Genomic DNA, 13,633 nt, shown 5'->3' on the forward strand with positions numbered 1-13,633 from the left:
CAAGTGCATTTTTGTCTTATTTTGTAATAAACCCAAACATCTTTTAAAAAATTTCCTAAATTGTATCCAAATTATTTTAGATATATGCTTTACATATTTAAATCTTTTATATAAATAAAACATTTTTATTTATTTTAAACTTTTTATTCAAAAATAAATTTTATTTAAATTTTCTTATATTAAAACTGGATTATTTGGTTTACAAAAGAGAATTAAAACATTTCTCCTTTCAGTTCACAGCTGTTTCATGGGGAAAAGATAAAATCAAAACACCGGAGATTTCTCTGACTCATGAGAGTAGGACAACTAGTTCAAAGTATTGTGCTAAATTGTAAATGTATCTTCCTGTGTCTTAAGAGGATATTCTCAAACTCTATCATAGTGCTAGTTAATTGCAGCACTAACTTAAGACCAATCATTCAGAATCTTTAGAAAAAGGAATTAAATAATTCAAATGTGTATTTGATTTAATATTTCATCAACAGAACTGTACTTCTGCCTTGAAATTGAATCTCTAGATATGACTGAACTAGCTGTGTTGCTTCTATTCACCTGGTATTAGCACTAACTAAGAACAGGAATTTTTTTTTAGATGAACTTATCAATACACACATATGGTACAGAAATACTTGGAGTGTTGAATAACTATTTTGTATCTCGTGGTTTTCCTAGAACAACTGAGTTGACATTTGCATTCACAGTACAAAAAGCAAGTAACGTTGTACCCAACACAGATCAGAGCAGCGACAGTGGCCGCTGTACACTCTGATGCTACAGACAGTAACAACACTGCCAGTTTCACATAAAAGCGCATTTCACAGCAAGTATTAATATAAAATATTAATTTTCTTAATTTTACCCTTGAGGACACTTTGAACTTGAAAAATATTCTGTGTGGTGAAAAGTATGCATAAAGCATTTCTGCTATATACCAAAAAATGATGATTGTCTAGAGGAAAAGCACTTGTGTAACTTGCTGAGCTGCAAGATCAACTAGCCACTTTTTTTTTTATAAACTTACTTGAGAAAAATGACTGGCAGACAAACAAAGGTTATTTAGACTTGAATATTTGGCACATACTTTTTCAAAATTACAGAAGTGACCTTAGCATACTAAGAAAAACAACTGACAGCATTGTAACCAATGATAAATTTGAGTTTTTAAGCAGGAATTAGAATCTTTGAAAATTTGCATTCACCAATGTGAGCTTTATAGCTTCCCAACACTTAAAAGACATTCCTGATAAGACTAGTTGTGAATGAATGTAATTTTGATAGTATAAAATGAAAATATGTCAATGTTTGGAAGATCTGCATAACTTAATGAACCAATATTTTCCAAACAAACCATGCATGAAACTAAAAAATCCATTTAAAGTGCAAGACAGACCAATGGGTTTTAATGTAATAGTATGAAAAGCTCATTTACATAATTTCAGAATCCACATTGCAACTAACCTTTAAAAAACCCCACCATTTTCAACTTTTGGTGAGGTATTCACCTCAAATATCCACAATCTGAGATGGCTATTAAAATATACTAGTCCTTTTTCCAAGTGCATGTCTATGTGAAGGGGATTTTCTTATACTTCAACCAAAAAACAAACTGCATTAGACTGAATACAGAAATACTGTGAGAACCTAGCTGTCATCTTTTAAGTCAAAAATAAAGAAGTTTGCAAAAATGTAAAAACAATGTCATTCTTGGGGGACAATTATTTTTTCTTGGAAAAGGTCAGTTTTTTGTTAAAAAATATGCTATTTGTATTAATATTTAATCAATTTATTGTTATTTTAAAAGGAAATGATAAATATTAAAAAATTTTTTGTTTTAATTTCAAGTATGGTTAATATTGACAGATAGAACCCACATTTTTTAAAAAGTTCATTGAGATCTTCAGTAATTTTTAGGAATATACAGTATACTGAGACCAAAACATTTGAAAATTACTTTTCCAACATACTGAAGTATTCTAAAAAAAGGAAAACAGAATTGGATGATGAAGTAAAGGGTCATCACTTACAGCAAAAAAGCCTCATTCACAGCATCAAAGAACTCAGGGCAGAGAACTTCCTGAGGTTCATGTCCATGGTAGGTGAGCAGAGCCTCTACCAGTGGTCCAAAATCCGGCAAAGTAACAAGTGGGATACAGATTCGCGACAGGGACCTTACTCGTTCAGGAGACATCCTATGGAATAAATAAAATGAGAAATAAGCACCCAAATCTTAGAGCCACACACAGTTAAAGGCATATAAAATCTTCATGCTGAAAGAATTTAATTATTTCTTTGTATTATTTTTTTGATTTGAATTTCTTTGAATTATTTCTTTCATTTCTGAGGTTATAACTACTGATATTCATCACATTTGCAATTAAAACAAAGACACCTAAAATATTTATTAACTAGCTAAAAGTATGAAAAACGAATCCATTTGATGTTAACATGAATAACATTTTTTGTTAAACAATATTTTACAAAACAAAAAAATATTTAGTGAGAAGAGTGGCACTCTTTTATATGTTTACAAATCTCTTTCCTATACAGTTTGAAAGAAGGCAGTGGATTCTTATATTTAGTTGTACATATTTATTGCAACATTATCCACAAATTACTGGTCAAGCATTACCCTGAAAGCTGAATCAAAATGATATCAAATTTGATACACAGATTAGCATTACCCTGATCTCTGTATCAAAAAGTTAAAAACAAAAAATAAGCTTTTCTTACTTTTGATTTCTTTGTCCTTTTGTATTATATCCTAGCAGAACTACTCAGCTCAATCTTTGGAGTCATTGTTTGTTATTTAGCTTTATCTCCTATTCAGCTTATTTATTGACTCCTGCCACTCCCTCCCCACCCCCAAATGTCTCCTCTTTAGAGAAAAAAAAAAAATTCCTATTTCAAGGATTTAATAGTTTCTCTTCTTAAGATAATTAATTGTTGTTTTTCAGTTGCTCAGTCAAGTCCACCTCTTTGCGATTCCATGGACTACAGTATGCTAGGCTTCCCCGTCCTTCACTGTCTCCCAGAGTTTGTTCAAACTCACGTCCATTGAGTTGGTGACAGCATCCAACCATCTCATTCTCTATCGCACCCGTCTCCCCCTGCCCTCAATCTTTCCCAGCATCAGGGTCTTTTCCAATTAGTTGGCTTTTCGCATAAGGAGACCAAAGTACTGGAGCTTCAGTTTCAGCATCAGTCCTTCCAATGAATATTCAGAGTTGATTTCCTTTAGGCTAATTAAGGAATAATAAGATTATTATTTCTTTTTTATTAAAATATCCAATCACTTATCCTTGTAAATGTATATACTGGTATATCTGCATTTTGTTTGTTACATTTGGCTCATTTTTCCTTATGGTGTCAATTTTTCATGAATATTGGTGATTTTCGCTTGTTCTTTCTGGAATTTGGGATTCCACATTAGCCTCTCCATGAATGCTCTGTTTAGGGTAGTTCACCTCCAGTGCTAGGGGGCTGGGTCAGGGATGTGGTGCTGGCTGGGGTTGCCAATAAATTGCATTCTGGGCATTAGAGCACCCCCCCAAACTGCTGGGAGTTGATAGCCATTTGATACCTATTCTCCTTTAAAGGCTCATCTCCCTCCTATTTGTTGGAAACATGACACCACTGTCTCTATTCTGGGGCTACTGGATGAGGCGGAGGAGTGGATGAGGAACTAGCCAGCTGGCTGCTATTACTGCAGTACTAACAAGTACTCTGCTGGGAGGGATTGGGGGCAGGAGGAGAAGGGGACGACAGAGGATGAGATGGCTGGATGGCATCACCAACTCGATGGGCATGAGTTTGAGTAAACTCCGGGAGTTTGTGATGGACAGGGAGGCCTGGCGTGCTGCGATTCATGGGGTCGCAAAGAGTCGGACACGACTGAGCGACTGAACTGAACTGAACTGAACGAGTACTACTATCTGGTTGGCTGCCATCTACCCTCCTATTTCTTGAATCCACCCTAAAAAAAAATGCTCTTACAAGCTTGTTGGGATGTGATATTTACCTTAAAAATATGCCACTACATACCACTTTAAGCCTTTCTCATAATTTGTGGGTCATCAGAAGCCCCCTCTTGTTCTCATGGTATTATGTATTTAATTGTTAAAATTACAGAAGTTGGGAATATAAAGTAAATGCTACGGCATTCAGGTGCTTAGTTCATCACTTGATTTCATTTTTTTACATTACATTTTCATGTTAATCTTCTGGCTAAATCGTGAGAGTTCCTACTCATCATAGGTTATGCACATTAATCTTCAGGATTTTTCCAAGTTTTCTACATTAGAGGTACTCAAAGTACAGGTCTAGAAATCAGCAGCAGCAGCATCCCTAGAAGTGAGGCCAAGGAATCTGTTTACATTTTTCCAGGGTAATCTTCTGCACACTTAAGTTTGAGAAACACTGCTCTACTATTTAACAGAAGTGCCTAGAATTAGATATCAATCTCTAGCAATAATCTGAATACTTTTAGGAAATATGATATAATTGCATGTAAGGTTTATATTGTTATTAATTTATTATAAATTATTAGTTTAGCTGTATTCTTTACTTGATAACAGCAAAATTCTCATAGAGACGATTTTTTGTCTAACTACACAATGATAAAAAAAAAAGTCAACAAAAGAGTCTGAAATGCAGTACTTGGGTGCAATCTCAAAAATGACAGAAGGATCTCAGTTCGTTTCCAAGGCAAACCATTCAACATCATAGTAGTCCAATTCTATGCCCCCACCACTGATACTTAAGAAGCTGAAGTTCACTGGTTCTATAAACCTAAAAGGTCTGGATCTAACACCAAAAAAAGATGCCCTTTTCATCACAGGGGACTGGAATGCAAAAGTCAAGAGATACTGGGAATACTAGATAAGTTTGACCTTGGAGTACAAAATGAAGCTGGGCAAAGGCTAACAGTTTCGTCAAGAGAACACCCTGGTCATAGTAAGCACCCTTTTCCAACAACCCAAGAGATGACTCCACACCCAGATGTCACTAGATGGTCAATACTGAAATCAGATTGATTATGTCCTTTGCAGCCAAAGATGAAGAAGCTCTATACAGTCAGCAAAAATGAGACCTGGAGCTCACTGTGGCTCAGATCATGAGCTCCTTATTGTAAAATCCAGACTGAAATTGAAAAAAGTAGGGAAAACCACTAGGCCATTCATTTATGACCTAAAATCAAATCCGTTATGATTAACAGTGGAGGTGATGCACAGATTCGAGAGATGAGACTCTGTAGACAGAGTGCCTGAAGAACTGTGGATGGAGGTTTGTAACACTGTGCAAGGGGTGGTGACCAAAATATCCCAAAGATAAAGAAATGTAAGAAGACAAAATGGTTGTCTGAGGAGACTTTACAAACAGCCGAGGAAAGAAGAGAAGTGAAAGGCAAGGGCTTAAAAGGGGAAAGATATATCCAACTGAATGCAGAGGTCTAAAGAACAGCAAGGGGAGATAAGAAGGCCTTCTTAAATAAACAATGCAAAGAAACAGAGGAAAACAATAGAATGAGAATGATTAGATATCTCTCCAAGAATACTGGGAGATATCAAAGGAATATTTCATGCAAGGATGGGTTCAATAAAGGACAGAAATAGTAAGGACCTAATAGATGCAAAAGAGATGAAGAAGAGGTGGTAAGGATATACAGAAGAACTGTGCAAAATGATCTTAATGACCTAGATAACCACGATGGTGTGGTCACTCACCTACAGCAGACATCCTGGTGTGTGAAGTCAAGAGGGTCTTATGAAGCATTACCACAAACAAAGCTAGTGGAAGCGATGGAATTCCAGCTGAGCTACTTAAAATCATAAAAGACGATGCTGTTAATGTGCTGCACTAGATAATGTTAGCAAATTTGGAAAACTCAGGAATGGCAACAGGACTGGAAAAGGCCAATATTCATTCCAATCCCAAAAAGGCAATGCCAAAGAATGTTCAAACTTCTGTACAATTTTGCTCATTTCACAACACAGAATACTAACCATTATACAATCATGGCCAATTGCTCATTTCACATGTGAATAAGGTTATGCTCAAAATCCTTCAAGCTAGGCTTCAGCAGTACATGATCAAAAACTTCCAGATATACAAGCTTGGTTTCAAAGAGGCAGAAGAACAAGAGATCAAATTGTCAACATTTGCTGGATCATGGAGAAAGCAAGGGAGTTCCAGAAAAACATCCACTTCTGCTTCATTGACTACACTAAAGCCTTTGACTGTGTGAATCACAAGAAACTGTGGAAAATCCTTAAAGAAATGGAAATACCAGACCACCTTACTTTACCTTCTGAGAAACCTATATGCAAGTCAAGAAGCAACATTTAGAACTAGACATGGAATAACAAACTGGTTCAAAATTGGGAAAGTATGAGAAGATTACATACTGTCACCTTGCTTATTTAACTTCTATGTAGAATATGTCATGCAAAATATCAGGCTGGATGAATCACAAACTGGAACCAAGATTGCCAAGAGAATTATCAACAACCTCAGATATGCAGATGACACTACTCTAACAGCAGAAAGCAAAGAGGAACTAAAGAGCCTCTTGATGAGGGTGAAAGAGGAGAGTGAAAAAGCTGGCTTAAAACTCAACATTCAAAAAACTAAGATCATGGCATCCGCTCCCATCACTTCATGGCAAATGGATTGGGGAAAAGTGGAAACAATGACAGATTTTCTTGGGCTCTAAAATCACTGCAGATGGTGACTGCAGCCATGAAATTAAAAGGCACTTGTTCCTTGGAAGAAAAACTATGATTAACCTAGACAGTGTATTAAAAAGCAGAGACATCACATTGCCAACAAAGGTCCATTTAGTCAAAGCTATGGTTTTTCCAGTAGTCATATACAGATGTGAGAGTTAGATTATAAAGAAGGCTGAGCACTGAAGAATCGATGCTTTCGAACTGTGCTGGAGAAGACTCTTGAGATTGCAAGGAGATCAAACCAGTTAATCCTTAAGGGAATCAATCCTGAATATTCATTGGGAGGACTGATGCTAAAGCTGAAGCTCCAATACTTTGGCCACCTGATTCAAAGAGCCGACTCACTGGAAAAGACCCCAATGCTGTGAAAATTGAAGAGAAAAGGAGAAAGGGGCAGCAGATGATGAGATAGCATCATTGACTCAATGGAAATGAATTTGAGCAAACTCTAGGAGATAGCAAAGGATAGAGGAGTCTGGCATGATGCAGTCCATGGAGTTGCCAACAGTCAGAGATGATTTTCCAACTGAGCAACAATAACACAATGATATCTTCTCATTGTGAACAGTTTGTCTTTTCTCCTTAAATATTCACCCATTCTAAAATTCACTTCTTGTTCTTTACCACTTTTCTAAATGGCTGAGGTCTCTCAACAGCATTTATCTTCCACAGAGCTTTATCATCTTTCTCCAACTCACCATCCAGGTTGTTTTAGACCTAAAATTAATTTGTGTGTTTTTGAGTCTATAATCTAAGTTGTTAACAAAAAGACATATTTACCTTGAGTTGTAAATACCTTAAATTCTTGGAATATATGAGCTTACTGAGTGAGATAAGAGAAGAGAAAGCTGTTATGTTTGTGTGTGATGTAGGCTGCTTTTTTTGTGTGTATATTTTGCACAGCATCTAGCAGAATATTTTGCACAGAATAAAGGCTCTATGAAAGTTTGAGAAATTGCAAAATATGCCTGAGCATTACATGCACTCATAATAAATCCAGAATTCTGAAATATAGGAGGAGTACATGATGATCTTGTCTCTATAGCCTTGACCAATCAGTTCTCTTCTCTAAAAGACCTATAAGTACAACTTTTCTCTCATTATCTTAAAAAAAAAAAAAAAAGAAGGAGAGTCAGAGACTATGACTGGTCACTGAGTGGGTAAAAAAGATGACCTCAGCATCAAGGGCATTTATCAAGAACTGACACTTACAGGCTGCAGATTATATCTCCTAATTAGGCTGGAAAAAGTCCAAGATAATTTTCCTGAAAAATTCTAACATCTCAGATAAACTGAGGTAGCTCTTGATTCTACCAAAATGCAGAGAGACCAAATGATAATCTTCCAAAGTGCTCACAGCCTTCTTTTACTGGAGTGTGGAGATTTAACTTCAACCAGACTTATGCAATATTTTCCAGACTGGATTATATTAAGCATTAGGTCTTGACTGATTGCCAGAGCAGCACTTCCAAACGATTTTTGCACAAGAATTCAACTGCAGAAGAATCAATGGTAACCATACACTGCTAGAGATATCCTTCCCATGTGGCTGTACTGCACTTTCCAAACCATCTGCAGCAAACCACAGAAATACAAGCTAAACTGATGATGCTCACAAAGTCCAGAATGTTGCTCCTTCTAGACAGTTTATAGCAAAGAACAAGAGAGATTTTAAACATTCTGTCATTAGATTGTTGATTTTAGTTGGTGGCAAGTGAAACTCTATTTAAAGCACTATGACAAGATCATTTATCAGACCTCTAAAAATAATGCAAAAGGAAATTCCAAATAGGTTTTCCTATTTTTTTCCTTTTGTTCCACTGACAATTTATGCACTGAAGTTATTAATTTCTATATTTTCTATAGTCTTTAGAATTGTTTTGAAATGAACTTTAAACATTCAAGTGGCAAGAAGAAAGTATAGAAACCCTCTATAAAAAAACAAACCCCAGAAAAAAGCAGTATAGCACTGTTTATAAGGGATATAAGTTAAGAGTCTTTGGTTGCTTTAACATTTGAAGCCATATTAGCAGAAGGAAAGTAATGATAAAACTCAAGTTTCATAAATAATAGGAGTGAATATCTGGATTCAAATGTACCAGAAAGTAGTTTGCCCACAATGCTGTATTCAAATTCAAATTTTTTTTATATTTAAATCTTAAAAATACACAGATAACTTTAGACATATAGTAGTAAAAACTTACATTTTATTGATACGTATTTTAATTATTATAAATAACTTATGACAGTAACAACTATAATGGCTCCAGCATGTTTGGCAGCTCTCTCAAATATCATGATGCCATTCCACTACCTGATTTCACAAAATCAGTTTCTACTCAAGATAAGAGAACACACTGGCTGAATTTACTACAGAATTGTAGACTTAAGAGTTCTGAGTCTCACACAAGCTTTCAGGGACCCAGGTTCTTTTCTGGTAGTAGAACCAAACTTCCTGGTTTCAGGTCTTAAAAGCAGGATTTTCAAAACTCATAAAGCGACTCAAAAAGTATGTTGGGTATAAAATTCCTTTTTAAATTTAGCTTTCTGGTAAGAATAACTGAACCTAACCCAAGAGACAGAATCTCTCTAAAATTTCAATACTTTCAGAAAAATATCCACAAGAAATTTCTGTTGAAGTCTAGAATTCTTTCTAAAAAAGAAAAAAAAAAAAACCTCATAGAAAATATCATTCTAGAGAGCAAGTAAGGAATGTATAGATGTGTCAGTGTCTAGGGGACATTCTGTTAGCACAGGCAGTGTCTCTTTAATTTTTTTAAAGAGTTTGAGAAAGATTAGTATTAATTCTTTTTAAAATATTTAGAAGCATTCTCCAGTGAAGTTATCTGATCCAAGACTTCTCCTTGTTGGGGAGGATTTTGATTACTAATTATATCTCCTTACTAGTATAGATTTATTCAGATTTTTAAATTTATAATTCAGTATGTCAATAAAAATTTATCTATTTCCTCTAGGTTATTCAATTTGTTGGTATATAAAGGTCTATAATCTGTCTTATGATCCTTACTATTTTTATGGCATAAGTTGTAACATCTCCTCTTTCATTTCTGGTATTTATTATTTGAATATTCTGTTTTTGTCAGTCTAGCTAAGGGGTTGTCAATTTTGTTGATCTTTAAAAAAACCAAACCTTTTTTCTGTTGCTTTTCTATTCTCTAGTTTATCTCTATTATAATCTTTATTTTTTTCATTCTTTCTGGATCCTTGGGTTTAGTACATTCTTTTACTAGCTCCTTGAGGTATAAAGTTAGATTACTGATTTGAGGTATCTCTTCTTTTTCAACAAAGGCATTTATCAGTATATACATCCCTGTTAGTACTGCTTTTCCCGCATCTTATAATTTTTGGTATACTATGTTTTTGTTTTCATTTGTTTCAAGATGTTCTCCAATTTCCCTTGTGATGTCTTCTCTGATGTATTAATTGAACAATTCATTGTTCAAGAGTATATTGTTTAATTTGCACATATTTGTGAATTTCCCAATTTTCCTATTATTGATTTTTAGTTTTGTACTGTTATGGTTAGAAAAGATATTTGGTAAGATTTCAATCTTAAATTTGTTAGAACTTGTTTTGTGGCCTGATATATGATCTATCCTGGAGAATTTCTGTGTGTGCTTGAGAAGAATGTTCATTCTGTTATTATAAAATGTTCTAAATATAACTATGAGGTCCTATTCATCTTTGATGTTTTTCAAATCCTGTTTCTTTATTGACCTTTGGACTGGTTGATCTATACATTACTGAAAATGGGGCATTGAAATTTCCTATTACTATTCCTGTGCTACTTTCTAGTTTTCCCTTCAATCAATTTTTGCTTCATATATTTTGGTGCTCTACTGTTAGGTGCATATATATTTAAAAATGTTTTATCTTCTGAGAGAACTGATCCCCTCTAGCAGTATATAATGTCCTTCTTTGTTTCTTGAAACAGTTTTTGACTTTGTCTAATAAAAGTATGGCCACCCCTGCTCTCTCGTGGCTACCATTTGCATGGAATATCTTTTTTCACCCTTTCACTTTCAGCTTTTATATATATCCTTACATCTAAAATGAGTTTCCTATAGACAGAATATAGTTGGCCTTATTTTTTTAGCCATTTAGTCACTCTATGTTTTTTGATTGGAGAATTTAATGCATTTAGATTTAAAGTAATTACAGTATGTCCCCCTACATATGAACTTTCAAGTTGTGAATATTTGAAGATATGAATGTGCGTTCACATGTTTAATCACGTTAGTTCACATGCCTGGCATAAACTGTCACATTCATGTGTCCTTTACAAGAGGTTGTTCTTTTGCGTACTTTGCTGTAGAGTGCTATTGTTGTGCAACACGAGGAGCTTACTAATGAAGACCAGATGGAACTGGAGGACCAGAGAAAGGAAGAAGAGAGACAAAATGAAGAAATAACTGAAGAACCAAAGAGATTCATGACACAAAATGGCAAGGGGATTGTCTTTATTTGAGGAGGCACTGTTGGCTTTTGAGGCACAGGACCCAAATGTAGAATGGAACATGATGGCTATAGCAGTCGATCAGAATGCAGCCCAGTGTATTCTATGTTATTCTGTGTCATCTGGGATGAGAAAAAAAGAGCTGCTACCTAGACATCATTGGATCATTTTTTTCAACAGGGTAGATAGAATTGAACCCAGCAAGGAACCAGAAGCTGTGCCATCAGTGTCTGGCATGAGTGAAATGGCAGCTTGCCCTCAATCTCCTCCTGCTGATGATCTTTTACCTCTACCATCTCCCAGCCTCCTCTCCCTCATCCAGTCAGTAACTCTTCTCGCCTGTTTACTCAATGCCAGCCCCTGTATACCAGCTATTGTACTGTACTACTGGACTTTTCAAGGTACTCTACTATAAGATTAAAAATGTTTCCTTTATATTTTGTGTTTGTTTTTTATGTATTACTTGTATGAAACATATTATAAACCTATTATAGTGTTAGTTGGCTAACTTGGCTAACTCTCTTGGCCATAGAACAAACTGGATTTATGAACACACTCTCAGAACAGAACTCATTCACAAGTAGGGGACTTACTGTACTAGTAGAGAAGGACGTACTAGGTCATTTCACCATTTTCTGTCTGTCTTGTGGTTATTCTGTCCTCCTTCTTCCACTTGCTGCCTTCCTTTGTATAGTTGAAAAAAAATTTTTGGTAGACACAGAATAACATAGAATACACTGGGCTGCATTCTGATCGACTGCTATAGCCATCATGTTCCATTTTACATTTGGGTCCTGTGCCTCAAAAGCTAATAGTGCCTCCTCAAATAAAGAAAATCCCCTTGCCATTTTGTGTCATGAATCTCTTTGGTTCTTCAGCTATTTCTTCATTTTGTCTTCGATTCCCTTCTCATTTTCCTTTATGCAACTTCTATAGGTATTCTCTGTGTTGTTACCATGGGGATAACATTAACTATCTTACAGTTACAGCAGTTTATTTTATTTTTTTATTGTTTTAACTTTTCTTAAATTGGGATATAGCTGATGTATAGTATCATATAAGTTTCAGGTGTACACGATTTTTAAAAGTTATACTCCATTTATAGTTATTATAAAATATTGGCTACATTCCCTGTGTTGTATAATATATCCTTACAGCTTTTTAAAATTTTATTTTTAAATAGAGGATAACTGTTTTACAATGTTGGGTTGGTTTCTGTCATACAACAGTGTGAATCCACCATAAGTATACACATATCCTCTAGCTCATGAACCTCCCTCCCACCCCATCCTACCCCTCTAAGTTGTAGCTCATTTATTTTATACATAATAGCTGCTGCTGCTAAATCGCTTTAGTCGTGTCTGACTCTGTGCAACCCCATAGACAGCAGCCCACCAGGCTCCCCCGTCCTTGGGATTCTCCAGGCAAGGACACTGGAGTGGGCTGCCATTTCCTTCTCCAATGCATGAAAGTGAAAAGTGAAAGTGAAGTCGCTCAGTTGTGTCCGACTCTTAGCAACCCCATGGACTGCAGCCCACCAGGCTCCTCTGTCCATGGGATTTTCCAGGCAAGAGTACTGCAGTGGGATGCCATTGCCTTCTCCGATACATAACAGCTAGTACCTCTTAATCCCTACCCTTAGCTTGCCTCTCCCCGTCTTCCTTCTCCTCACTAGTAACTACTAGTTTGTTCTCTATATCTGTGAGTCTGTTTCCTTTTTGTTATACCTACTAGTTTGTCTTATTATTTTTCCACATATAAGTGACATCATACAAGTATTTGTATTTCTCTGTCTGACTTATTTCACTTAGCACAATACCCTCCAGGTCCATTCATATTGTTGTAAGTGGCAAAACTTTGCTCTTTTTTTGTGGCTGAGTAGTATTACAGTGTGTGTGTGTGTGTGTGTGTGTGTGTGTGTGTGTGTATACACACTATTTTAAACTGAAAACTTCAGTTGTAGGAAAAAAAAATGTTTACTTCTTTGTATCTCCTCACTGTGCTTTATGTTTTTGATGTCATAAGTTACTTCTTGCAATATTTTTTATCCATTAACATGGTTTTACAGTTACCATTTTTTAATGATTTTTATATTTTAAGTTTAATTATGTACCACTATTACAGTATTACATGATTTTGTATTTGTTTATATATTTACTTTACCAGAGAATTTTATATGTTGGGATGCTCTGTGTTGCTGTCTAGAGTTCTTTTGTTTTCAACTTGAAAAACTCCCTTTAACAATTCTTATAGGAAGTTTAGTGGTGATGAACTCCTTCAGCTTTTGTTCATCTGGGAAGGTCTTAATTTCTCCTTCATGCCAAGGACAGTTGGCAGAATATAATCATCTCAGTTGGTAGGTTTTTACTTTTAGCACCTTGAATATATCATCCCACTCCCTTCTGGACTTAATGTTTCTACAAAATAA

The 13,633-nt window shown here is 35.4% G+C and overlaps 1 protein-coding gene across 7 annotated transcripts in view; it reads right to left on the reverse strand.

The window, feature by feature from the left end:
• The window catches only part of FANCC (FA complementation group C), a 299,576-nt gene that overhangs the window by 79,206 nt on the left and 206,737 nt on the right, over positions 1-13,633 (reverse strand). For all 7 annotated transcript variants that reach the window (XM_043452893.1, XM_043452888.1, XM_043452890.1 and 4 more), the window contains one exon: positions 2,025-2,189. In XM_043452893.1, the coding sequence (XP_043308828.1) occupies positions 2,025-2,189 (165 nt within the window). The remainder of the gene's footprint in view (positions 1-2,024; positions 2,190-13,633) is intronic.

The sequence above is a fragment of the Cervus canadensis genome, chromosome 30 (genome assembly GCF_019320065.1).
Source record: "Cervus canadensis isolate Bull #8, Minnesota chromosome 30, ASM1932006v1, whole genome shotgun sequence".
Classification (NCBI taxonomy): domain Eukaryota; kingdom Metazoa; phylum Chordata; class Mammalia; order Artiodactyla; family Cervidae; genus Cervus; species Cervus canadensis.